The sequence below is a fragment of the Apis cerana genome, linkage group LG12, assembly GCF_029169275.1.
Source record: "Apis cerana isolate GH-2021 linkage group LG12, AcerK_1.0, whole genome shotgun sequence".
NCBI classification, from domain to species: Eukaryota; Metazoa; Arthropoda; class Insecta; order Hymenoptera; family Apidae; genus Apis; species Apis cerana.
The window spans coordinates 6,782,006-6,809,627 of record NC_083863.1 but is presented as its reverse complement, the minus strand read 5'-3'; the positions used below and the strand labels follow the sequence as shown (position 1 = coordinate 6,809,627).

The following is a 27,622-nucleotide window of genomic DNA, read 5'->3' as shown; positions in this document are numbered from 1 at the left end:
TATGAAACAAGATACATTTTCAAAGCGAGTCATTTTAACGTTATTAAATCCCGACACGTTTGCAACATACAATTAAATTACAGAAATATTTATATATCTTACGCGAGTTCAATTAATAAATTATCGAAACCAACAATGATTCCGTTTATACAATTATTATAATTTCGTAACGTTTCGTAAAATTACATATAAAATATGAAAAAAAAAAAAAAAAGAAAAAAGAAATCATAAAATTTAAGGATTAATTTCACGTGCTCAAAGAGATTAATTCATCTGGTATAACGATCGGTCTGGTTTCATTATATTTTATCTACACGCGAATTTTTGTTATAAAATCAAATCTTTCAAAATAGAAGAATTTTCTTGCAAGATAACGTATGGAGATTTTTACGACGACGATTTGTCGAAAAATGAATTAATGATACAATGTTTTTTAATCCTCGTTCCCAATTTCGAAAAAGCTTCTTTTTTTTTGGAGCCACTCTAGAAAATTAAACGGATACTTGAACGATGCAACGATCCGGTTAATAAAAAAATTAGCCGTGGGTAAAAACGGTTTGATCAGAATTTCAATATAATAAAAGAATTTGCCAAATATCGGGTAACGTTAAATAAAAATTGCCCGATAAAATTCGGCCCAACTAATTTTCGCGTAAGGTGAACCGTAATGTAATTGGTCCGAATACGTTTTAATTTATGAATGGAAACGCGGTTTCTCGTTGCACATCGCGGTGTAAAACCAGCCGAAACAACAGGGCGAAAAGCGAACGAGTTTCCGATTTTGTGCATCATTAAAATTTCATCGGAACCGAGTCAAAGGTATCCAGTGTTTGCGTCTCGTGCATCGAATGTACAAAGTGTTACTTTTAAATGAGAGAACAATGGTATCTTACAAACGACTGTTGCAAAAGAATTCTTTATTTATTCATTTATCGACACCTTTGACATAAAATATAAAGGAAAATGAAAAATTTTATCCTAGCTTTTGTAGTATGGAAGTCACGAAGATAATATTTGTTTTCTTTCTTTTTTCTTTTTTTTTTATAATGAAACTATATTATTTTTTAAAACTAATCCATGCAATTTGCTATTTCGCAGAACAGAAGGTATTAAATTACTGTTGAAACTCGGAGTTTGTGAAACGTATGAAACGAATGAAAGAGAAGGAAAATAACGTTAAAGGAAAAAAGAACAATCAAGTTTTTTTAGTTTAAGAATATTTTTCCCGTTCAGCTTCAACTTTTTGTCAGATATTCCATTATTCTCACTTAAACGTAACACTATGTACATACACGTGGAATCTGCAGAGAAGCGTCGGTAATCGCGTATTTATCCAGACAATGAAGGGAGCGAGAGCAGGTGTGTATAACCCTGGACACCTTTTGATTGGCAAACATGCATATTTTATCCAGGCTCGCAATCGGATAACGTGTTGTTCGTATCAATTATTCTCGAAAACTCAACGGGTGCCGCCTAATGGGGAACGGAGTTTTAATTGAAACGTAATCCCAATTAAAATGAGTTGGCGATACTCCGCGCACGAATACGCGTAATCGTGTTAACGAAATGAAATGTCCATTCTAGCGCAAGATATTGGGACCACGTTTCTGTTCGTGGAAAAAGGGTACGGCGAAGAGCTTTTTAGTCGATAAGTTTCGACGGTAATATTCCAACGATTTAGATTTCTATTTTTTCCTTCTTTTTCCTCATTTCTCTTTCGTTTCTTCTTTTTCCCTTTTCCTTTCTTCTCTTTTCTCTTTTTAAAATCTGTCTCCTCCCTGCGAGGAAAGAAACGAAGGATTCAAGTTAAAATAGGACATTGTTTTCTTTTCCCATAGAGGGGAAGGTTCTAGGTATAGAATGGTATTTTTATTAAAGGATATATATCGCCAATGTTATTCGATACTAGAAATTTATTCTGGATTGAATGTACGTAGAATCGGAGGAACGCCGGAACAAAGTTTGTTTCTCAATATATTTATTCCGTTTATTTTTCTTTTTTTTTTTTTTCTTCTTCTTTTCTTTATTTGTAACGATTTACATCTCTATCTCTTCTCAAATATACAGTCTTATACTCTGCCGACATTACTCTCGTACCGACAGGTATTTTACAACAATTCTCACAAAACATCACGTAACAATTTCGCACACTTTTTTTTTTGTAAATATAACATTTCTTTATAAATTATTTCACTTTTTTTTTCTTTTTTTTTTTTTTTCTAATAGGATTCGCGTGCCCTCGCATCACGGTTCGCGACGATCGTCACACGAAGGCGACATCTCTCTAAAATGCATCCCCCTTCCCCCTTTAACTAATTTTCTCTTCGATTACCTGCATAGAAAAAACTTCGACCACTCTGCAATACATATGTATATATGTATATGTATGTGTGTATATATATATATATGTAATAATACGATAATTTCGTGTTTTAATATGTACGTTAAAAAATGTTTCCGCGCTGTTGACAAATAATCTTAGAAAATGAATAAAAGGGAACGCGTGTCATATTGTCGGATCAACGATATAATATATCCGGGAAGTTGTCACAAACGAAGTGAACCGAGTGTCAAATCGAATTCAAACGACAACCAAACGATTTCCTTCCGCCTTTCGAGAACGACCATCATTCCACGATGACGCACTAATTGATCTTCGAACCGAGACTCGTTAACCGAGTTATCTAAGTTTCTAGATAGTTTTTTTTTTTTTTTTTTTTTTTTTTCTTTTTTTTTTTATCTTTGGTTTCATCTAACGCCCCAAATACCTCGTTAAAGCACCTTTTTACGAATACTTTCTATTCCTCGCAGTGGCTTCCCGAACCGCTATCGATTCGGTTCACTAGCGGATTTGGCCGCTCGTCACCGGAAGAACGTGACGGTTATACATATATATATGTATATAGGCGGCGATTCCTCGTTTTCGTCCCCGTTGTGGTCGTGAAAATATCGTAATTTGAAACTCGATGCGAACTAGAAATGCGACGTTATTACGATTTCGATAATACATATATATATATGTATGTATATATAATTACAGCATACGGTAACTGAAACAGATTTCTATTGCAGATTTGTATTTTGAATGGTTTAATATTATATATATATATATGATGATGATGACGTGATTGAAACGATTAATTAGAAATGTAAAAGTCGTCGCCTGTTCTGATAGTATACAACGTGAAAAGCATCAGAGCATTGTTCGCGCATTTTAATAGAAACGTGTCCATTTAACGATAATAGCACGGTATCAATACTCTCTTTCTCTCTCTCTCTATCTCTCTCTTTCTCACTCGATAATGACACGAATATTTTGCTCATCAAGCGATAATCGTATGCCATGCATATGTTAACAACGAGGCGTTTATTAGCGATAACGTGACGGCAAATACGGGATGGTTAATGTAAATTTAATAGAATTATTATACTTTAGTTATAGAGCTGCACTTTTTAAATATATATTATTATTCGAGATATTATTTCAAATATAATATATATTTTGTCTCGTAATTATTTCTATAATTATCGTGTTACCTGTCTCACTTTTGTTATTTAAAATATATAAATATATTCATCCTCGATTTCCCGTTAAATGTTACAAATACGTGTAGTTGAACGGTCAAACAGGCGGCGATCACGAATCTGACGGATGGCGCAATTACGAAATCGCAACAAAATCGCACCGTTGGTCCACATCGGATCTAAATATCGTGCAAACGATGCAAACTCGTACGACACGAGAGATTTCATTACGCGAGAGAGAAGGTTTACGCATTGTTTTTTTAATCAAGTGCAAAATTTGGCGCAAAGCTTCGCGTGCGATGATCCACGTGTATATTTCAATCATTCGCAAAATCGTTCTTTTTCCGCGTAGTTGAGTCAGCGTGGAATTGTCCCTAGAAGCTAGTTCATAACACGCGTAAAAATTTTGTTCTAGAAGCGAGATTTTTTTTTCTTTTTTTTCCTTTTTTCCCCTTATATATCGTAATCGACGTACAGAGAGATAAGGACAACAACCGATATTTATCTTTGGTTTCTTTCATAAATTTTCTTCTTTTTTCTTCTTTCTTCCAATTCATTCCGTCCAAAAATCTCGATACGTCGTTGTTAATTTAATCGTAGACGCGGATGATCGTAGAGGCACATTAACGCAGCTACTTGGAAACAATTTTTTTTGTCGACTATCTCCTCGCTTCTGCTCTCTTCTGGGTTAACTCGATTATTGAATTATTTTTTTTTTTTTTTTATTCCATTCGAGAGTTTAAACAGCGCGTATAAAAATCTTCACGCCGACCGATTTTCGCGAATTGACGAATCTACCTGCCATCGGTGATTAAATTGGACGTAATGATCGACAGACCGACATCTATATATCTCTATGCAAGCCGATGAAAATAAATTGCAGGTTATCTGCTCTATATAATACTCTTTCCGCGGAATTGTCTCGTTTAATTTCGCTTGTACGAGATTTCCCCTCCCTTCCTCCATACGTCACATGTTTCGACTCCTGTGACGAATTCCGAATTTCTTGATTATCGATTATTAAACCATCGTTCAAGTTACAATAGAACGAAACTTTATAAAATATCAATCGAGAGTGTAACAAGATTCGTGTTATCCTTAATAGATTATACATAATGTGTAGATAGATATTATAAAAGATATACATAGCTTAAAAGATATACGTAGTATATAAAAAGTAACTTAATTAATAATAATTCAATTAAAAATATCTCCGTTAATTCCCTTATAGACCATATTTTTTTCTTTTTTTCTTTTCTTTTCTTTTCTTTTTTTTTTCTGAAACAAAGAGATTGCCTTCTTCGCAGTTCAGAACGAACGAATAATTTTGCAAGAAGAACGATGTTCTCGCGACAAGCATTTCCAGTTATTGTTGTATCGTACGTTCATCAATAATGTTGAAGGTACGAGTATCTCCTCGTATTAGAAACATCTAAAAAAATACTACTTTTATTTTATAAAAAGATCTCTCTCTCCCTCCCTCCCTCCCTCTAAAGTTCTCCTCCTTCCTTGTTTCATCCCCCTTCTTTCCCTTTAACAATATACAATTAACGTCTATATAATTATGTACAATTTGTTTTTCTGCCTCACTGCCCCTTTCGTGTCTCCAGCCCCCGAATAATGGTGCTTGATCCTTAGTTTAAACGATACGGCCCCTCCACTGCATGACTAGGGTTCCTTATGCGGAAAAACGTACGGACAAATTAAGCTCTACATCGCGACTCCGTCGTAACAATTTCTATAATTTTATACAATCTCTGGATATATATGCGTTTACATATTGTATCTGTTCGAAGGAAATTTCACGTTACCACGGCGATCTTGGCGATCAGTGGGGGTGATTTACGATCGCATGCGAGAGAGATTACACCGTGGTAATGCGAATCGCGTTCGAAGGAATGGAAGGCATTTTCTTAACGTTTCCCTCTTTCCTTCTTCTTCTTCTTCTTCTCTCTCTTTCATCCTTTCTCTCTTCTCCTTTCCAGTAAGCTTCGTGCGCTTCCACTGACTACTTATCGCAAATTTACCGAATAATCGAGACGCGATAACGAGGTTTTTTTTTCCTTTTTCTCTCTGAGTGATTGGAGGGAGATTGAAGGCAATCGCATTAGAAATCGCACGGGTAAACGTTTTCGCCAAGGATTTCTACGTTATTCCATTTAAGCTTTCTCTCCATTCTTGTCTCTCACACATTCTTCTCTCTTTCTCTCTTTCTTCCTCTCTCATACTTTCTCTCTTTATCACTATTTGTTTTCTACATCGGGAGAGATTTTCTGTATATATGTGTGTGTGTGTTTATACGTTTGTGTCAAGCTGTATGAAGCGGTAAAAAAACTCGTTCGTGTAATTGATCAACGTTCGTAAACTATAAACATCCGGAGGAAAACGATTTACACGATTATATAACGTTAAAGGGGGTTGAATACGCGATTGATAGATGATGGATAGGTCAACGATATTCTTACGTGTAACGCGATCAGGATACCTGTTCCTTCTGATGACGCATCGTCTCTTTATCGTCGGTACATCGCGCTTAGAAGCGTAGGCAATTTAAAACGTTTGCAAATGTTTCTCCATCAATTTCGAACGTATATGTTGTGTATGTATGTGTGTGTGTGTGTATGTATGTGTGTGTGTGTGATGAAGGCAAACGCCCGCAATTTCTACGATCGATATACGTGCATTAAATTTCGTAAACGCGTGTTACGTGTAGTTTCGGCCGTTGGCAACATGAGGCACCGCAAAACGAGAAACGATCATTTTAGGCCCGCTTCGATAGCATCATGGTCGACCACAGGACATTGAACAAGGAAACAAACAATCGTTCATCGATCGTACGAGGCAGGCAATAGAACGTGATAAACGAGAATTTGAATTATCCTCGTGCACTAAGACCTCTTCAATTGTCCCAGATCGGAGCTCTTGGGCGAGTACAGGCCCAATTTGAGCGTAAGCTCTTTGGGCTTTCTAGGAGCGTTTCTAACGGGGAACGGGCTGAACTGCGTCTTGGGGCTGGTCATCGTGTTGTTGTAATTGTTCTCGTCTTTGCTCGAGTGCCCTATGTTCCCCAGGCTCAGAGACGATTTCTTGTAACCGGTTGGACCCCGGTCGGGCAGTTCGGGATATTTTCCAACGTTCATCTTGCCGGGGAATTCCGGATGGGAGACGGGCCGTTTCGACTCGTCGGATAATAAACTGGGCGAAAGTTTGGAGGCGTAGTGGTTGACGGTCGAGGAGAAATGCTTGTCGGGAAATTGACGATTCGGAGAGAGGCTGTGGTAATCCCTGGCGTGCACCCTCGTCGGTAAATACGACTCCGACGAGTCCGTCGTGTCCAGAGAGGGCAACGTGCCGCTCAAGTGTCTGTCGTAGTCGGCGCTCTTGGCGTGGGAATACTCCTTGGGAGACAACGGGTCGTATTTGCGGCGAAGAATGTCCGAAGATTCGCTCGCGTACTCGTGTAGGAAGGAGGAGGGAGCGGTGGTCGCGTCCAGGCATCTTTCCTCTTTCGAAACTTGGTACTTGGTGGGCGTGAACGGTTCGGTGTTCCCATTGCTGAAGTAAGGAGATTTATTCGGCGTGGAGATGGATCTAATCTCCGAAGATTGAAGGGACGCGTAATCGGCACCAACTTCTCTGGTCGTCGGCTCGTCGTCGTATCTGACGCGAAATTCCAGCGACTCTTTGGTCATGATCGGACTCTTGAGGTGCAGGTCGTACGCGTTGATCGATATCTCCGGTTTGTGGTTGACGTACTCGTACGCTGATGTTTCGACGACGGCCGGCTTCTCGTACGAACCCGTCGTCGCGAATGGGTTAGAGGCGGGCGACAAGTTGGGCTTATAGTCGAACGCGTTGTAAGGATCGTAAGAGGTGTTGAGGGGTGAGGTGTCCATGTATTGGACCGGTTTAGTAGAGGTGTACCTCAACGATGGCACGTCCGCGAAAGGAGATTTGTTCGGGACGTACGGTATCGAAGACAATTCCTTTTGGGGAGGAAGGTCCAGGCTCGGATCCGGTAACACTTGCGCGGAGGAGATTTTGTCCAGCTTCTCCAATTCTCTGTAAATGTCTATGTCGCTCTTCGGTGACGAGTCGTCCACCTGGTATTTCGATACCGTGTACGGTAATACGTTTTCCGTGTATTTATTAGAATACTTGTCGACGACCGACGATGGTATCGACGGTTCCTGGGTCGAGGGCAAGTCGCTTCTCGCGTCGATCGAATCGTTGGACGACTTATAGGAGAACACGTTGGTCGAGATGCTGGAAAGATCAAGTCCCTCGATCTCGCTCGTGTTTTGACTGGACGGCCCTTTGTCCAGTGTCACCATACTCGCCGTCGGTGAACGATCGTCGTAGTTGGCCAACAATTTGGACAACTCCTCGTTTATCTTGCGATCGATCAAAGCCTCCCTGGTGTCCAGGTATTCGTGGGATATCGCCTCGTCCACGTCGAAATGATCCATCTGTTCCGTTTCGTCGATCAGCGAAAGTTTGGACAACTCCTCGTTGATCTTCGCGTCGAACTCGGACACGCTCGTAGCGGTCATGTTGTCCAAGTCCTTGAAATTGATCCGCGCCAATTCCTCGTTGATCTCGTGCTCGTTCAATCCCATCTTCTCCAATATCGGGCTGAATATCTTGGAGATTTCCTCGTTTATAGGGCTGATGGTGATCTCTTTCGATATCTCTTCCAGATCCGGCAAACGTTTCTTCGCTTGGCAAGCGAGGATCTTCTGAAGTATAGCCGAGTTCTCCTGAATGATCTTCAACGCCCTGTCGCTGTTCCTTCGCCCGTTCTCGCTCTTCTTCCGCGGTTTCACCTTGGTCCACACGCCCAACTTCGATTCCCTGCCGTCGTCGGTGTCGTTGCTGTTGCCGCAGCAACTCACGCTTTTTAGTATGCTGTCGCTGTTCTCATCGATGTTGATCCTCGGATGTACCACGTACGACTTTCTACCCTCGCCCGTCACGTTGATATCGGGTATCCCCAGACGATGCTTGGAGAAATTCCTCGCGGAATTACTGAACGTATCCTGTCTTCTCGCTTCCAAGCTCTTCATATCCTCCCAGATGTAACCGCTCTTCCTCGTCAGCATACCGCTCTCCGACATCCCATCGTTCGCCTTCGCCTCCAGATGCTTGATGTCCTCCAAAATGTCGCTCGACCTCTTCTTCGCGATCGTGGTCGTGAACTCGTCCGCGGATGCCGACGATTTCATGTCGGCGTATCTCCTGCTGTCCAAACTGCTCGAACTTCTTTCCAATAATTTCGATCGATCCCTGTAACGGTAGTTCAAATAACGCTTGTCCAACGCTTTCTCCTGGGGCAGAGAGGGGACCACGTCCTTCTCCGACAGAGGATCGTCCCCTCCATCCTCGTACGTATCCTTTTCCTTTCTGTAGTAATCGGTGCTCGTCGCCGTCGTTTGATAATACTTGACGTCGCCAACGCTGTCTTTCCTTCTGTCCGTCAACCTCGTAGCTGAGTCCTCGTGCATCCTCGCGCTCAACTCCGCCGATCTGGCGTAGCCCTCCCCCTTTCGCGACGCCGTATCGTCTACCGTTTCCTTGTCGAGGATCTCGGACGGCAATTTCAACGACGACGAGTCGAACTTGGTCTGATAGGAGCCCAGGAACTTGCTCGACTCCCTCGAACTGTCCCTCGATTTCTGCTCGGGCGAGGTTTCGCTGCTGTCCAAGCTGGACCTTCGCCTGGACACGCTGTAAGGCGAGGTCGGCGTCTTTTGATTCGGATTCGAGATGGGGTAGAAGGGCGAGGTGGCGCAGCTGAGATCCATGGGCGAGCCCGACACGTCGTCTTGGCCCCGTCTAGCGAAATTCGACGTATACTTTATCGAGTTGGCACTTATTGGCGATTGTAGGTCCGAACTGAACGACCTCTCGGAAGACTTTAGTTTGCTCGGGCTGCACGACTCGCTGGAACTGCTCACGATCAGTTTCGCTGGGCTCGCCTCAATGGACTTGTTGTTCCTCGACGAGTCCATGCTGATAGGTGTCGTCGAGCTGGACATCTCGTACATTCTCCTCGCCTCCGTCTTGCACCCGCTGTCCTTCGTCCCGTCGGAGTCAACGGAGCGAAGCACCAACGTTTTCGAGTCCGAACTCGAGACCGACGAGCACACCGATTTGTCCATGGAAAAGTCTCGAGAGTCCGATCTGACCGGGGTTCTTGGACTAACGGTCAAACTCGATGGTTTCGAGTCCGGCCCCATCGTTTCGCCCGAGCTGAACGATTTGTTGCTCTCGGGTGTCTTGGGACTCTTCGCCAGATCCACAGCGTACATTTTTGTCTGGTTGGATTGGATACAGTCGTACGATATCATTTTCTCTAACGACGTTTCCAACGAAGTTGAGCCAGCGGTGTGCTTACTTCTCTCGATGTAAGGTGTTTCCAATTTCGTCTTGGTCGCCGATTCATCTTGGTCGAGAATCGATCCGACGATGTTGCGAATCTCGTGTTTGGTCGGTGTTATTCTGTTCAACTTTTGATCGACCGTGATCGGAGAGATGGGGAGATGACCGACGTAAGTTTTGCCGTAGAGAGTTGTGTTGTTTGTTTTCTCCGTTTTATTCGCCGAAATCTCCGAAGCATCATCGATGATTGAACTGGTCTTCGAGGTTTTACACGGTTCCAATTCCAGTGATATTCTGCTCGAGAAGTCGTAGGATGTTTTGAAACGATCCGATTTAATTTCGTTCTCGATCGTTGCCAAATCGAGGCTCGATGGTTTGTCTGGAATTTTATCGTACTTCGTATCCAACGGCGTCGAATAATCGGAATACACGCTCGAACAATCCTGTTCAATTACGCTCGTATCGATTCTGTCCTCGATTCGGTCTTTCTCGATCGTCGTAATCTCGTTTCGAGGTGTATCGACGATCTCCTCGTCCATTGTCCGTTTAGATTTATGTACGTCATCCTGCTTCGAAGTGATCGCGGTGCCACCGAAATTGGAATAATCGTAGTCGTTCAAAACGGACGATTTTTTTGTTGCTGTGTCGGAAGTGTAGATATCCGCAGACAGGTCAGACGTCGATTTCTCCGCGTCCAATTCTTTCGATTGCTCGTCAGGCGATTCTTTGCCCTGCGCGTCATTAAACATTTGAGGAACCATGGAATTATTGTCATCCTCTGCCGATAACCGTCTTATTTGATCGGTAATCTTGGCGATCGACATGTCGACCAAACTGTCCTCGCAAATTTTCGAATCTTTCGAACTGTCCATGGCGTTGATTGGCTCGGCTCTCTCCTCGAGGAACGGACGAGGATCGAGGAGAGTCTTCTCGGGAATTGGCGAACCGTCCATTCGAGAGCTCTTCTCCTCGTCCGTTCCAACGGTACAGGATTCGGATGCCGAGGTCAGATCCTCGCTGTCAACGTCGCTCAGACGATCTGGCTCGTCGCACAATTCCGTCGACGTACTATCGCTGTCGCTGTCAACGTTGCTGTGCTTCGGAGATAGGTCAGATTCCGTGGATTGTGGCGTGACAACTTTGCTTTCGACCGGTTCTGCAACGAATAGAAGAGAAATATATATATATATATATATATATATATATATATATATATATATATATATATATATATATATATATATATGGATAAGGGATGATGATGACAAGATGATTAGAGATGGCCAAAAATTGTCGATATCGATTGCATAAAATTCGAGCGAATACGAAACGTAATTAAACGCAAATGGAATGAAACGAAGATCGTTTCGATCGGATTATAATTATTTTGTTAAAATTATTGAAATATTGTTGGAAGGATACTGAACGAGTACTGTCCTCACTACCGTAGATAAAACAGATTTGTGGATCTCGTGCGATCATTGGTAGGCATTGTGCACCAACAGAAAGTACGTTCTTCGGAAAATGAAGTTTCCTACATTACCATGGTTTGAAGATTCGTTATCATCGATCGATAATCGAAGTGTTATAAATTTTAAGGGAAGCAAATTTAAAATTTTCGAACGAGTTGGAAAATTTAAAATCAATAAAGGAAAGACGATACAAAGACGAGGCAAATTCCACAAGATCGGATTGTTAAAAACGTTTGAAAACACTTGTGTTATCTTTACCTGATGCGTTGGAAGGTTTCTGCTTGGGTTTTTTCGTGTCTTTCCAATGAAGCGTGACACCCTGCTTATCCCTTCGGTTTTGATTTAAACTCGTAGGTCTCGTCTTCGTCGACGCAGCGCCAGAAGATAAAGTCAAGGGACGATTCTTCCCACTCACGAGCGCACTTTTGCCCACTAAAAGATGATTCATGGCCTGAGAAGTAGGAGGTGGTACCATGGTCTGCCTTGCACATGCAGCTGCGCCAGGAAAGAAAAAAAAAAAGTGTGCATTCTTGTAGCCGTTCAATTTGCAACAAACGTACTTCCATCGGTCATATTTCTACACGAACGGTGGTAGAATATACGCGGAACGAATTTACGTCAAGCACGCATCTCAAAGCGATGGAGGAAACGAGATGATTTATCGTGCCTTAAACCTTAAGAAAATACACCTAATTTTACGATTAGGATCGGCGATTACCCGAAAGTATGATATGGGCCTGTCGTTGCCGTTCACGCAGCTTGGCGTATTGCTGTTTCAACGTGCTAATATCCAAAGCGAGTCGTTCTCGATCGCTGCTGGGTGCCATGGCCTGCAGCGCTCCAAGCGTTTGCGGTATACGATCTGCGAACGTGTTTTCCTTTTTTTCACGACGTGAAACAAGCCACGGGCTAATCCCGTAACGGTACAATACAATAATTACAATGTTAAACGTTACTTGTTCGATACTTCCTCACCTTTCTTCAACCGTTGCGCCATGCTGAACATGGCAGCGGCCACGGCCAACCTTTCATCCTCCTCGGTATCGCTGTCGTCGTCGTCGCTAAGTTTCCTCGCCCAAGGTGTGATATTGTATCTGTGCTTCTCCCTCAATCCTGTTACGCCGTGCAGAGCTCCCATACTGACGATGTTCTGCCGAAATAACACTCTGACGTCGTCACGCCGAAAATAAAGAAAAATCGTTGCAATAATTAACATTTAAAAATGAGACGAGGGTACGGGCAAACCTTTATGAGATTGTTAGTATCCGTGAACTCGAGCATCTCTCTCGTCAACACTCCCATTATGCTGTAAAACTCGTCCGCCGATGTGACCGTCATGATACGGCTAAAATCAAACGATAGGACACGTGATGGCGCCACGTCGAACCCGGATAAACGAACCTATAAACTTTCTCGATCCTCTTCCTCGATATCCACTTACTCGGAGAGTCCTTCCCATATGGCGAGCGCGGTTCTTAGCAATATCTCGTCCCCCTCGAGAAATATCAGATCCCAGACACGGAGGACAGCCTCTTGGGGCAGGCAATGACAGAAGAGAGTGAGGAACCATTGCATCGTGAACACATTGGTCAAAGGTGGTTCGTAACTGCTGCCTAACGACAAACGTTTCCTTTTCTTTTCTTTTCTTTTCTAACTTTTAATTCTTAATTTTTTCTTTCTCTTTTTCTTTCTTTTTTTTTTTTTTTTCACCGATGAGACGAGCCTCCTCGTACAGTGGCTTCGTTCCGAGCGAATCGAGCGAAGAGAGTTACGATTGCACAACCAGTTTGGTTACCTGTCGCCTTGTCCTTCGCGTCGTTCTGAAGCGCCTCCAGGTGTTTCGAGAGCTTGGGCAGCCTGGCCCGCAGCAGATCTCGAAACACGGCCATGTCGACCGACAGGCCGCGAAGATTGTCCGCGAAATAACCCTCGGGCAGGACACCCTCTATCAAGTAGATCATCACTTTCACGGCCGCGGACTCGGCCCGATCCATAACTTGCAGAACGAGGGCGGCCAACACGTTCAGGCCCTGGCAATAGCCGACAGACTTGTTCCATCGGGCGAAACCGAGCAGAACCCGACGGAGCACCGCTTGATTGTCTCTCCCAGCCGCGCCGCAAAACAGACTGCACCCAGTTCTGTGTAGATCCTGTGAAAAGGCATGTCTGTTCTCTATACCTATTGAAACGAATACGTATTCATATTTATAGGATTTTGCGAATGGAGATGGAGATGATCCGACGACAAGACGATGAAACGGAAAGAGGAGGTGGAGCGGAACGAGCTTGGTTGGATTTGACTGCGCAGCAGGCCAAGCTTCGTTAAAGGTCACTTTTTCTCGTCGCGAGCGAGTTAATTGGAAGGCTCATCGGCGACACTTAATTGCCCGGCGTCGAAGTGATTGATGATCGAAATTTAATTGCGCGTAATTATACGCGATGGGGGGAGGGAGTGGGGAGTGGGGGGACTCGGGAGGGAGTTTTTCGAACGCGACGAAGAGAGATGGAGGGGAGAAGAACGGGTTCTCGATTCGAATTTCGATTCCCCGGGGAGGAATTATTTAGGGAAGAATTCGTTTCTGGAACTACGCGGGAAATATGTAACGAGGAGTGAAAGCTGTTTGTTGGGCGAGTCGAGAAATTCGTTTCGCGCGTGTGAGTGTGTATTATCGCGATTTATCGCGAGAGGGAATTGTCGATAGCGATTTGTATGAGTCGAAGAATTATTATACAGCAAAGGAATAATAAAGGAACAGATATTTGTCGATTAAACAGTTTTTAAAGATCTATTAGTTGGACGAGACGAGGTTGCGTCTAATAACAATGCGCTCGTTATTAACGTTAAGGGACGAAAAGATTGGACGGAAACGAAAAACAAAGAAGAAGCGGATATACATTTGAATTTCAAATTTTAGACGATACTTGTTCGAGGAATTTCATCGTTGTCGTTATTATTACGACACCGAGAGACGAGGTGAGCGTGGAATTAACGAGAACACGGTTTTATTATGCGAGAAATTATTAGAAAAAAAAGAAGAAGAAGAAAGAAAGAAAAGGATATACGTTTCGCAGTTTCTTACTTTAACGATTTGTATACCGAGCTCTTCATCGTCAGGATTGCTCCACTCGTTGAAGCAGATCTTTTCAGCCTGCTTCCAATCCACGCCGCGTTGCTCCAGATGACGTTCCGCCAGCGTCAGCCATAACTGTGAAATATTCAGAAAAAAGGGAAGGAAAAAGGGGAGGGGAAAAAGTGAATAGAGAAAAATGAGGATTGCAATAACCCGACGACCCGTGGAATTAGAAATATTTAGAATCTCGCCTGATACTCGCCTTCTTTCGAAATTCCGACGGAATCCCTCCTGGTAACCTGGCTACCATTTTCATCGCGTCCAGCCATTGTATGAAACCACTTTCTCCTGGCTGCGGAGTCAGGCTAAATCTCATCTTCGTGTCTTCGACTGCAAATTAAAAGAGAGCTCGAGAAAAAGAGTGGATTTGGAAGAAGATTTGCTTCTGAAATCGAAATCAAAATTTATTATATGCAAACGAATAAAAGGGGGAAAGAGTTACAGACGGAAAGGTGAAATGGACAACAATGTATATCCGTGGGGCAACTCTAATGACAACTCAATAATAAACTCGCACCGGAATTCCCGTGGAAACTTTTTCGCATTGAATTAACAAAACACGCGAAATCCCGCGTATTGTATAGAGTAGTGACGCAAGAATCACGAATGAGGATGGAACAGAGTTACTCGTCGAATAGCTGGGGGAAAGTTTGAATTGAAACGTTGAACAAACAGAAACGTTAATGTCCTTGATTCGATCGAAATGCCAACCCGTATTTAACCCCCTCGTATTTCACGAAGTTTTATAATCGAACGTCTAGCTTAATGCAACGCGACGCGTCTGAACGCAAAACGGCAAAAGATGGAATGGTTAAATCGAGGATTGAACGCCTCGATGATCACCGAAACCCGAAGCTCGTTAATACGTTTATCGGCCAGACAAGTTTCATCGCCTTTAATACCCTTATTTAATTAGCCAGCGTGAATCTTCGAATCGATTATGCGACGCACATCGCGTGAACGCTCAACTTTACGAAATCGGATTCGTTTTTTGCGAAATTTCAATTTCAGAATTCGTACCATCTCTTCTCCTTTCTTTCTTTCTTTCTTTCCGGAACACGAATATATTTCTCGATCGATAGTAAATTATCGTTAAACTCGTTCAGACTCGTTATAGACTCGATAGAGAATGAAAAAAAAATGATAATAGTAATTAATCTTGAGAGAGATAATAAAAATTCTAACGAATTCGCTTCGCAGTTATTCGATTTTTTTTTTTTTTTTTTTTACAGTTTTTATACATGGCCTAACGAAGTAATTAAGTAACCGCAATTTTGATTCTTTCAGAAGTTGTTGAACGCGTCACGATCGAATCGATATTCGATAGGAAAAACATGAAGGAACATTTATATTCGAATGTAAAACACGAGGAATTAATTAACCGAACATAAGTACTTGGCGTCATCAAGTTGAAGTAGCCACTTGTTCCATCATAAATTTTATATAATCGGACTTGGATAAACGAGGCGCCCATAACCGACCTATCAGAACGTAATACAAATACACATGTGGATTGATTTCCATTATCCCTTTGTTGTTCAAGGATAAGCTCGGCGAGTTCACTAGGTTACCAGTAAACTGAATCTCCTTTCGAGCGTCGAGCGGAGGTTTTGTTTGAACGAAAAGTCCAATTTAATCGAGCCTCGTTCGATTCGAAATAAACCACGAATGCGTGTGATCGAACCTCTCTCTCCCCTCTCTCTCTCTCTCTCTCTCTTGAGAAACTCAATTCCAACTTATTCAATTGTCGGACGTTTCATGAATTTCTAGTAGCCTGTAAAAGTAGTTTGCATCCTTGAGATCTATACAAGGTATTTCATAGTCGTAGATAAATCGTAATCCAAGATATTCCTATACACGATATACACTCTACGTATAAATCACCGGATTACGAGAACGAATATCATTATTTTCGTTGCTAACTGGAACGGGAAAAGACGACTTGGAGATAAAGTTATCCAAGTATCTCCAGCTTGGATAAGTCAGAAAAATTATTGTTAAGACTCGGAGAAAAAAATCCATTTTATCATCGATAGACCAAGGATTAATATAAACTCGCGATTACTCCACTTTTTAGAATTGGAATCACGCCCCGTTCACCCATTCATTGTCATTGAAGCAAAAAAAAAAAAAATAATGGAATGGAAACGAAAGGAGGAGGAGGAGAGCTTTCGCTAAAACGTAAAAGCCACAAAGCCACAAAGGTTAAAATTGAAATTCGCATGCAACATGGACGATAAACGATAAATCGAATCGTTGATATTCCATTGGCCGGGGATCGTGGACACGCGCACGTGGTGCGGTGCATCGCATGTTGTAAATAGGATTGTTCACCTTCCAATTCTTCGTACTTGGAGGCAGAGCTGGCAGCGTACGCGGCTCCTGACGCGAAGTTTTTCAGGGAGTTGAAAAATCCGCTCATTCTCCAATTAGGAACGCCACTCTTTCTTCTTCATCGTCACTTTCACCTCACCCGCCTCCTCTTGTTGTACGCAGTGCACCCGCCTTTCACCCGTTCTCGTGATTCATGATCCGCCGACCTTGCGTTCATTTTCTCGGGATCACGCCCGCGAACCTCCAACCATCGCGAACCTTGTTTCGCGCGAGACGCATTTTTATCACGTGTCTGAAATCCCGATGGCAACGTTTACCTCGATGCAAGAAATCGTATCTAAAAATAACATTGGCCGGCGTTACACGCGTTTCGTATCTCGAGGGAAGTGCGCTCTCCTTCGAGATAACACGCTGTTATGTGGTCGACGGGCTGGATACGTCATGGTTGTCGGCCGGTTTGAAAAGTTGATTCACACGAGTGAATTGCGAATAAAACCTCTGTCCGCGATTTCGTATATCATCGTATATATATATATATTTCGAACGGAGATATTTCTTTATTTATTTACGCCCATTGAGCGTTCTCTCTTTTTATTGGCGAAGGTCTTCGAAAGAAACGATCGATTTTTAATGATTCGTTGTCGATGTGCGAGAGAAATTTCTTGGATCACGCCTACGAACGCTCGTCTCCGCGTTCGTTGTTAATGAATGGAGAGAGACGCGTGTTCGTGTGAATCCTCGAGAAAAGCGATCGGTCGACGCGCGTGATTCTTGGATGGAATTAATTTTCTTGAAATTACGATTTTACGAGAAAAAGAGAGAACGATTCCGATTGGGAGAAACGATGATATATATTTTTCAAGGGTAAGGTTTTCTTAATCGCATAATCTGCATCGAGGTATACCACCTGTTACAAAGCGGTTAATGCGGATGCATCGACGGTATGTTGTAATACACGCGCTCGATTCGAGGAAGAATTTTGCGCGATACTTGGACAAATCGATTGGTTATTGGTGTGTTTCAATTGAAACCGTGTGACGCACGAAGAATAATACCGTATCACCAAATCTCTGACCTTTGGAACGAAAATTTTCGTCGTAGGTAAAAAAAGATGATTCGTAAAAAGAGATCAAAATCGTGGAACACGATTGTCAATGTCTCTGATAAGATTTAAATTAAAAATCGAAACTATAATAATTCGGAAGAAATAAACACTTTCATCGTTACGTAAATCTCTTGAATAAGATAAGGACATTTTTAAATTTCAATGTTATTAAAATACATAGAAATGGAAGAAAAGAAATAAAAATTAACGTCGAAAAGATTATTGAAAGAAAAGGAAGAAAAAAAATAGACAACAAACGATTGCATATGGTTGCTACGCACCCCACGCAACCCCTCTCGCGAATAAGAACGCGAGACCACGCACGCACGTTCGACGCGTAGGAATCGTAACGCGAAACTAGAAATTAACACCAGTCTCAGAAAACTTTTACGTCGAACGTTTTTGATTTATCCAATCCTATTCAGCCTGGTTATATACGCACACATCGATTTTCCCACCCTTTCCAACCGTTATTTTATTTCCACCCCCGTGTACGAGATTCTCTCCCACCGAATAGAATCTTCCAACCGAAGAACGTACGTTTTCCAAAAACTTTACACGATCGTTCCATTCCCCTCTATCATCCCCCACATCCTATACACATCCTATACACTGCTCGCGTGTGTACTAAAAAAAAAAAGGAAAAGAAAAAAGAAAAAAATCGCACGAAGAGAGAAGGAAGGAACGAATCGTTCGATAAAACGAGCGTGTATAACCCATCGCGGTCAAGGAAGCTAGCAAAAGCACATCCCCCTAGCGAGACAACCCCGGGGACGTCTTACCATTGTCATTGCGCGAATGGACGACGTGAAGCGGACTGGTTGTCCCCAGGAAAACCGCACGTCGTGTTACCTCGCATCTGTCCTCGTGTCACCGAGCACACGCACACACGCGTTTCTCGAACACTCACCAGCTGCACACCCCTCCGACACTGACGCGTACACCCGCTCACCCTCTGCGTACGTGCGAGGACGAGAAAGAGAAGGAGAAGGAGGAGAAGAAGAAGAAGAAGAAGAAGGGACACGCTTCTATATTCACGCGTCGAACGCCACACGATATCGATACGATCGATGCTAGCCGAGATGGTTAGCCGAGGTTCGCACGTTTCTTGCCGTGGACGAAACGGCCGTGGCTCGAGATGATGTTCGACACGGCGAAGTCGCAGTCGGACAACCCCTCGCTCGCTGCGAATACGTCGAGTCAGCTGAACGGCCACTACGCCGGCGGAAAGAGGGAGAGAGGGCTGCGCGCGGGCGCTACACGTCCACCGTGACAATAACCACGATGGTTAGGCTGTATGGGAGGGGTAGTTGTCTCGTGGAACCCTGCAATAGGCACACTGAAGCCGTTCCACGAACCGTTCTCTCCTCCAGCCTTCTAGCGATCAAGCCACTCCCGTTACGTCGCATGCGCGGCCGCCCACACCACCGAGCCAAGAATTTGTGCGTCTGTGGGGGTGCTCGCGTGCGCCCAACGTCTTCGCGCGGCCGAACGCGGTGACTGCTGCTCCGTGGCTAGGGGTGGCTCGAATCCGGTTATCACTCTTCTTCTTCTTCTTCTTCTCTTCTTTCGCCGCGGTTATTCCCACCATCTTTAATCCGCCACCGACACTTCTCTGCGGGGGATACTTTTTTCGACTCGATTCTCGAGTAATTGGGTCGGTTCTTTTTTTTAATTATTATTACTTTTCCCTCCATTCGTCCATGTTCTCCCTCAAGTTTTATTCGTGGTGTTAATGGTGCGACTCCTCTCGCAACGACGCTTCTGTTACGATCCTATTTCTATCTCGGTTTAACGAGATGTTGTTACTTTTACAACCCTGTGTACCACCGTGCCATCGACGGGGGGATTTTCATACGGAATATATGGTACGCGAGAAGGTACCGTAAGAGACTTTACCGCGTCATCACGCTACTGTATACCGATTTTAATTCGCGTTGCACACAAGTGAGCGGCGTTCCTTGGATCGATGAACTTATCGACTCGGTCGCTTTATGGGTCAGTCGGAAATGTCGTCAGAGTCAGTGGCAATACGTCGGAGAGACTAAGGCCATCGGATATGTATATATATATACACACAAACACACACACATGTTCGTCGATCTAACTCGTTTCTCGTATCTTTGCGATCCTTCTGTCGAGTGAAGTAAATAAAGTAAACGTCTGGAGATGAAAAAGAAGAGGAGGGAAAAAATATGAAAAATAACGATACGTGTTATTTTTTCTTTTTTATAATTATATCGCTCGTACGTGCCACGTTCTTCTAACGCGCGAATTCCTGTATTCCCATCCGGATTGATATGAATCATGGACGCATAATTAAAACGAACCAGTACCTACGTGTAATTTATGAATACGTTTTTATTTCAAATTGATAATCCGACGGATAATTTACGATTCTTATTTTCTCCTCTTCTCTCCTCTTCCCTTTTCGTTTGATTCGAATTTAACGAGATTCGAGTATCTGTTTCTGAAGTTTGGGAGAAATTAGATTTATAGAAAGTTACTCGGCTAGTTAATTTATTCAGTTGGGCGAGTTTCGGAGTATCTAACGGAATATCTTAGATTTAGAAATAAAATTGTGATTATTCGTATTCATAATTGGCGCTTGAAATTTTCATAAATCACGCGATATCCGTTATATATCCCTCGATAAGAGATATAGAAAAATATGACAAAAATGATTTGTTTCGTTTAAACAGACATCGCATCGGTTATGATAAAAATAAGTGGATGGAAGAAAGTTCGATCGATCGAACGATGATCAGTTTTTGACATTATCGTTCGTTCGTGTGGTTAGACGCCGGAAACAATTAGCGGCATTGTTGAAGCGATACGAACGGAGTCGGAAAAAACGACGTGGATAAAGAAAAATTCGATTTATCGGCCATTTTTTCCCCCAGTGTTTCGCCAAGGATCGTCTCGGAAAGTTCTGATTGAAAATAAATTAAAACACGAGTCTAATCCAGGGTATTCGTTTGCTAGATAAAATTACGTTCGTTCGTGTGAAGAAAAGGCTACGTCGCGTGTCTCCTCGCATGTGTACGATCGAGACACGCGATCCTCTTCGTGTACGACCCAATTCGATTCGTTTTGATCCAGATGAAGTCCCGCTTATTTCCACTCTATGCAGTTATTCTCCGTCTTCGTCGCGAGTATCGAATTTCGATGGAAGACGCGTTATTCATACACGCGTTATTTAACGAAATAATGGCAAAAATTTTATTCTCAACTCTCCTGTTCCTTCCTTCCGGCATGTTACATTTTAAAAAAATTGTAAGAATAATTCAACGCAGATCGAATTGATATCGAAAGACGAGTTTTAAATTTGAAAAAAAAAAAAACTTTATAACGGGAGGAAAACATCGATCTTGTATTATTCTTCTCGTCGAGAAATAAATAAAATAAATATCATCGGTGATTGGAATCAAGCTAAGTAAATACGTTGTTGTTACGTTGTGGAAGAATTCAATTTTTCACGTGGCGCGATAATCGATGCAATCATCAACGCATAATTTGCACGGATATATTCAGCAGATACGCTCATTTCGCAAGACCATGTTTTTGTCGCTCTTGCGAGCGCATCGAGGTAATGGCTTGGAAACAGTTACTTAATATTTTCCACGCTCGGTTGGCCCATTGAACCACTCACCGGCAAAAGGATGAAGTTTAGAAGCGGCGTTTGAAAAATTGCGCTTAGGTCGATAAGTTTCCCCGAGTTAAGGATGAAAAATTGTCGAGGGAGGGGGAGCGTCACCTTATCACGTGTGAAACGACAACTTGGCCTTGATGAGGAGAAATCGGAATAAAAACTGATGAAATCGATGAAGAGGGGAAAAGAGATTGATTCCTTTCGAACGAATATTATTTATACGATTATATTAATCGTTTTAACCGTTTATTTTCTATCATTCTATCGTTTGTCGATACGATTAATTCGTTTTATATTCAATTGTTGTTCTCATCATAATTTGAAACGAGAATGAAAATTCTATTATGCGTATCGTATATTCAAATATTTAAATATGGTGTCTCTTTTCGAAGATTCGAATTCTCGATTTCTTCGATTTTTACTGGAAACTTACTTTTATACATATCAACCATCCCTTGGCCGATTGCCTTTATGATCACACATCGAAGACGTATTAAATGGTCACATTCTTCGAAATTAATCCTAACGCATTAATATAATTCGACTGTAAAAACTTTTGAAAAATTTTTCAATTTCATCGGATATCATTCATAGAATCGATAATGGTGCAATCACGTTAAACGATCTGCGGACTTTGTTGAAACAACATCGATGTAATAATAATACGTTCTATTGTCACGAAAGTAAGAAAAATTTAATTTAAAAAAAAAAAGAAGAAAAAAACAACCGAAGATAAAGAAATACTCGTTCGAAAATAACTTGGAAGATAACCTTGAAATTCCTAGAACAAGCACGCAATTAATAACTTGGAAGACAACACCGAGCTCAAGGATCTCTACCTCGTGTCAAAATATAACGCGCAAAAATATGCAACGCCATCCTCGTACGCGTCTAAGGGTCCATCGCGCCTGTACGAATGCAGATCCGAAAGTTGGCGCGAAGAGCGAGGAAAGTTCCGCATTTCCGGTTCGCAGGCGCAACATCATTAAAACTTTATCAATGACGGGTACGCGAGATTTGGGCGCACTCGCAGCGCGGGCATGCGTATTCCGCGCGATACGCGCGGCAAAGTCTAATTATTGATCACCGACTGCGCGTCGGGTGCCACGTGAAAAGAGGCCCCTCTCTTTGTTTTCCGAAAGGATCGACGTATCAAGCGTGCCGATACGCCGCGATAAAAGGTCGGGGCTCGCTCGAAGTGTAATGATAACGCGTTTCTTTTTTCTTTTTCTTTTTCTCTTTTTTCCTTCAAATCGATCGCCTTTCGAACGTTTAACGACACGAAATAGGCATATTCGCGTGGCCAGAAAATCGAACGAATCTCTCGCCGATTCTCGCAATAACTTTCGCTCTCGAGACCGAATTCACTCTCTATTCTCGAGAGTTTTGATTCTTATTCGTTAATTCTAATCTCTAACCTTGTATAATATATATAAAAATAAGTTATATTACTTGAAGTATATACGCAGAAGTCGTCAGAGTTAAAAAGAAACGTGGAGGGAGAAAAGGGAAAGGAAAACGGTGGAATAGATTGTGAGAAATGCAAGAAATTCTTAGTGGCATTCTTAAAGATGCGCATAATTTGTGTATTTGTGCCACGGTTTTATCTCGACGCCACCAGTCCAATTCCTGTTCTAGCTGTTCCATAATTTATGAACGCAGAACGGTATGATAAGATAAATAATAAGTTGCCGTTGGTTAACGAAGAACCGCGGTATAAATCGCGCGCTTGTTTTTCACGCCGTACAAACAAGAAGATCGCTTTTGTGTGGCGACTGTTTTATCGTCAGGGAAGGAAATGCGCGGGGAGCTTGAAGGGAGGCTCGCCGTTTTGAACAGTCGCGTTTCCGCATTACGCGAACCTCTATTGTTCGCCCGACGACATTATCGTTGTTGCTGCTTGTTTAAACATTGCTCCTTCTTTTTTTTTTTGACTCGTTAAGTTAATTTTAATGGTATGTATAAATGTCAAGAGTAGGAACGATACGATCGTTTAACCTGAAACCGAAGCGGGAAGAATCAAGCGACGCGCGCGCTTATATAAGGTGTTTCGTTTGAGTCTTTTGATAATCCCTCGAACATCTTTTCCACGGTGTTTCGGGCTTTCTCGTTTCGAACGAGATCGAGAGGAATTTTTGAAAGATATTATCGTACAAAGTTTCAACATAGAAGGAGAGATTATTATATATATATATATAGAGGAGATGTTTTAACTTTAATACTTACGCCGTTTTGGACTGCGAGCTTGAAGATGAGCCGTGATTATGGCGCACAATTTTTCACATTTGGTGATGAGATAATCCTTTCGACGCAGTTGTCGAACAAGTATCTCGCCTGTGTTATTAATATGATCGCGTAAATTCATCACCAAAACTTGAAGCTCGTGGTTGTCTGGAAAAGAAGAACAATGCATTGACTCTCGAATTTTTTTTCTCGATCTCGTGCAAATTTTCGTGTACACAATATTCCGGATTGGGCGGTATGAAAGGTAGGAAAGGAAGAGAGTTATTTCAAAATTGGAATGTCTGCGTGTTTCGTAATTTCGCCGCGGATAAAAGCGAAGACACTTGGAGAGAAATCTTTGAACTCACGCTGCAATCTTGATAACGGGCCGAAAGGGGGTTCGACTGTGTACACAGGTCGAAGATTACAGTTCTTTTTCCCAACCCTTTCGCTTATGCTCTCCGCGTATTTCAGCGAAAACGAACGCGCCATCCCCGTTCCTTTCTCATTATTCCGAACACGAGTCTTGGAATTTTAATCGTCGAGGAGAAATCACGATAATTAAGTTACTTATTGCGGTAACTTTTGCGTCAAAAATTTAAATGGCACAAGCTGACGAACTCCGAGCACTTCGTCATCCCGCCTGGATGAACAACTCGCCTGGAGGGAATAATTGAAATATTTGAATCGTGAATAATTGTCAGGAGTCGTCGATCGGGTAGATATGCGTATTATTTATCAGCATCGCGATATGATAAATCGAGAAAACAAATTTTTTTTGAACCAGTCGAGTATTTGAGCATTTTTTTATGTCACAGTTACATCAAGGGACACCGATTTGTAATCATTTTCACGCGATGATTCGATCGCTGTGGATTTCAACTTAAGATACGTGCGATCTCTCCCCTGTTTTTCCCTATGCATGTTCAACGAGGCAGCATCGTGTATAGAGATAAAAGAAGTGCTTCCCCCTCGAAAAGAAAAAAAGAAGAAAAAAAAAGAAAGGGGGAGAAAAAAAAGTAGCACTCCAAGTCAAAGAACCTTCTTGCCTCGAAGTCAACGAGGTCGCTTGTCTGTCTCGTCTCTACGACCTCTTGTCTCGTCAGCTTCTGCCAAAGTATCTTTGCCTAATTCCGGGGAATTTCGAACTCTCGATACGTCAAAATTGGGTTTGAACACGAACGTGAACGAGGTGACACCGTTCTCCCTTCTTTCGCAAATTTTCTCGATCGAAACGGCGATTGACTTTTCAATTTGTGCAACGACATGCATAGAATATTACGTTCTTACTCCAACATATAATTCTCTTTTATTAGAAAAATATTACGTAGATATCCGACGATCTCTCTCTCTCTCTCTCTCGATATTATTTCCAAGAACTGTCTGCATTTCCGTGAAAAATACACACAATAAATGTCCTCGAGCTAACACGTTTATCCGCCCACTCGCGACCAGCTCTGTTCTTTCTCGCGCGTTGTACACACAGACATTTCCATCTCTTATTGAATCATTCTTACTTTTCCACAACAGACGCGCCTTTTGCAGGTGCTGATGCTGCGGATGTATCCTCAGAGATGAGGCTGTCGAGTCGCTTTCCGATCGTCTTCTATCACCGTCTGGCAACCCGTAGATATCCAACAACAATTGATCCACTAACGAGGAAACGGTTCCTTCTTTCCTCACCGGTGGATTGGGTAACGGTGGTGGATACGACTACGAGACAATTATCAAAAATATATCTTCGAATTTATATATTTATATATATTTATATATATATATATATATATAAAAGAGAGGAAAATTCTAATATTCGTTAGAACATTTATCCAGAGATCGTACCTTCGGCTTGCAAATGTTGATTTCACTTTTTATACCGTCACTTCTCGTCCAATCGTTATCTACCAGGCTTCTGGTGTCACCGACTGATTTAGATCTCTTCAAACGTTTCCTCTCCGCCTCGACCGGCACGAAGCTGGCCCTTCTGATCGGTTTTTTCCGATTCAACTCCATGAAATCCGGCCCTTTCCAATCTTTCTGAATCAGATTGCATCTCTTTCTCTCGTACAACGAGGGAAACTGATATCCATCCGCGCAGTACAGCAAGTTTCGCGTTTGCTGGGTGACGTACACGTCGCCGAACACCCGCTCGTTCTCCACGGCCACGCATTTCACCCGGTAGCTAATTTCCGCGTATTTCTTGAGAGGCATCACGTTGCACCCCATAGTTGTGAACGTGACTAATCTTATCTCGTGCCGCTATTTAAAATACCAATAAGAAGGTTTTGGTATTTCGAGAAACCAGTATTTGAGAAGCTGTTGAAATTTTGAAAGATGGAAGCTCGAGGTTTCTATGAATCATCGTTCGCGTGATCGTAACGTATAAAGTGTCGTAAGATTGTTGGATGGAAATATTGGCGATATTTTTTCACGAAAGGATCGGGAACACTGTTGAACGTTTCTGATTTTCGATGAAAACATTTCACAATTGACAAATTCGCGCGTGTTTTAATACCAAGGTTTCCCTTTGGTTTTGGTTATCGGCTCTCGAAACTCTCGTTTCTTTCTCGCGAAATTTTCTCATTCGACAACTTCATTGTGGAAATCTGTTTAGCAGAACCCTCTCGCGTCTTGTACAAGAATCCAGCCAATTATCCGGATTCGCAAAAATTGATCCGACGTTAGAAAGTTATAATTTACAGGTTGTCATATGTAAATTCACTAATATTATTAGTCAATAAACCATTACGGGAGAATTCAGGCGTAAAATATGTAGATTTGTTAATAACAAGGCTAGGAAAACATAAATTTTCACTCTTCGTGTCGTAAAGATTAAAATAAATTATCGGAGATCAAGGATTTGACGTTATACACGGAGATATAATAAAAATTGATCAAATTTTGTTAACTTTAAATACCTCTTTGATGTCGCAATTATTTAACGTTTATCATTTTTGACAGAATTTTGCTTGTAATTGCGAAAAATCAAATGTTTTTATCGCGTATATATTTTCGTTTTCATATATTATTATTGTTATTGTTATTATCATTATAATTATGATTATATTAAAATAGATAATAGAAAATAGAAATGGATTATATTAAAATAGAAATAGATAATCGAAGAATAAAATTGCAGGATATTTACGAATGCTTTTGATTGCAATATGGTGGGATAAATATGGTGGAAAAATATCGCTCATTATTTCGTCTTCTCTTTTTTCTCTAGAATGTATTTAACCAAATTGCCGATTATCGAACACACGTACGGTATTAATAACACTGAAAATGTACGGTTAATAGTTAAATGTCACTCGTTTTACGCTTCCATGGAAAAAAACCTCGAAATGTCACCAGAGATATTTATTTACTGTTAAATTAAAATCATCGAGCACCCGAGCGTTTCCAAAAGAAATTTTATTTTACCTTTCACTCGTTATCGTTCGCGCGTCCGCATCCACTTTTGGAATCTTTATAAAAAGATTTTATTCGCGTTTGAAAAATTCAATCTTTTCTTTTTTCTTTTTTTCTTCTTTTTTCATCAATGCCTTTGATATTTTATGTCAATGACGAATAATTTTTAAACGTGACTCAATCCTTCCGACTTCTTCTTCTTCTTCTTCTTCTTCTTCAATTCCGTTCATCCGTTGTTGACGACGTTGTTGAATATTATTGAAAATTTTTTTTCATCGCATTTTCTACGCGTTGTATTCCTTATCACGAGGCCGGTAATTCGCTTCTGGTGGCCAGACCGCAACTGGAAGTGGCGGCGATAGTAATCGTTTCATTAAGTCCATACCTC

At 41.9% G+C, this 27,622-nt stretch overlaps 2 protein-coding genes across 7 annotated transcripts in view; one reads left to right on the top strand and one right to left on the bottom strand.

Moving 5' to 3' along the window:
• The window catches only part of LOC108003847 (metalloproteinase inhibitor 2), a 144,104-nt gene that overhangs the window by 71,306 nt on the left and 45,176 nt on the right, over positions 1-27,622 (top strand). The window lies entirely within an intron of this gene.
• On the bottom strand, positions 1,894-27,622 carry LOC108003845 (uncharacterized). 6 transcript variants are annotated; one of them, XM_017066375.3, is made up of 13 exons: positions 27,247-27,622; positions 25,663-26,079; positions 25,341-25,536; positions 23,827-23,991; positions 14,712-14,839; positions 14,459-14,584; positions 13,174-13,528; positions 12,820-12,991; positions 12,624-12,723; positions 12,354-12,528; positions 12,097-12,240; positions 11,637-11,873; positions 1,894-11,062 (listed from the first exon to the last, which is right to left on the bottom strand). In XM_017066375.3, the coding sequence occupies exons 2-13, from the start codon at positions 26,044-26,046 to the stop codon at positions 6,414-6,416; spliced, it is 6,831 nt and encodes a 2,276-aa protein (XP_016921864.2). In that variant the 5' UTR covers positions 26,047-26,079; positions 27,247-27,622; the 3' UTR covers positions 1,894-6,413. The 6 variants fall into 6 exon arrangements, with proteins under 6 accessions (XP_016921864.2, XP_061938652.1, XP_061938655.1 ...); XM_062082668.1 differs by having other exon boundaries at positions 11,637-11,810; positions 27,247-27,574; XM_062082671.1 differs by lacking the exons at positions 23,827-23,991; positions 25,341-25,536; positions 25,663-26,079; positions 27,247-27,622 and adding exons at positions 16,844-17,180; positions 18,731-21,990.

Excerpts from the sequence above, each read along its gene's own strand:
- LOC108003845 (XM_017066375.3), bottom strand. The coding sequence starts at position 26,046 with ATGGGGTGCAACGTGATGCCTCTCAAGAAATACGCGGAAATTAGCTAC. Across the intron at positions 12,529-12,623 it reads ATACTAACAATCTCATAAAG|AACATCGTCAGTATGGGAGC; the intron begins GTTTGCCCGTAC and ends TTATTTCGGCAG. Across the intron at positions 12,241-12,353 it reads GGCGCAACGGTTGAAGAAAG|ATCGTATACCGCAAACGCTT; the intron begins GTGAGGAAGTAT and ends ACACGTTCGCAG.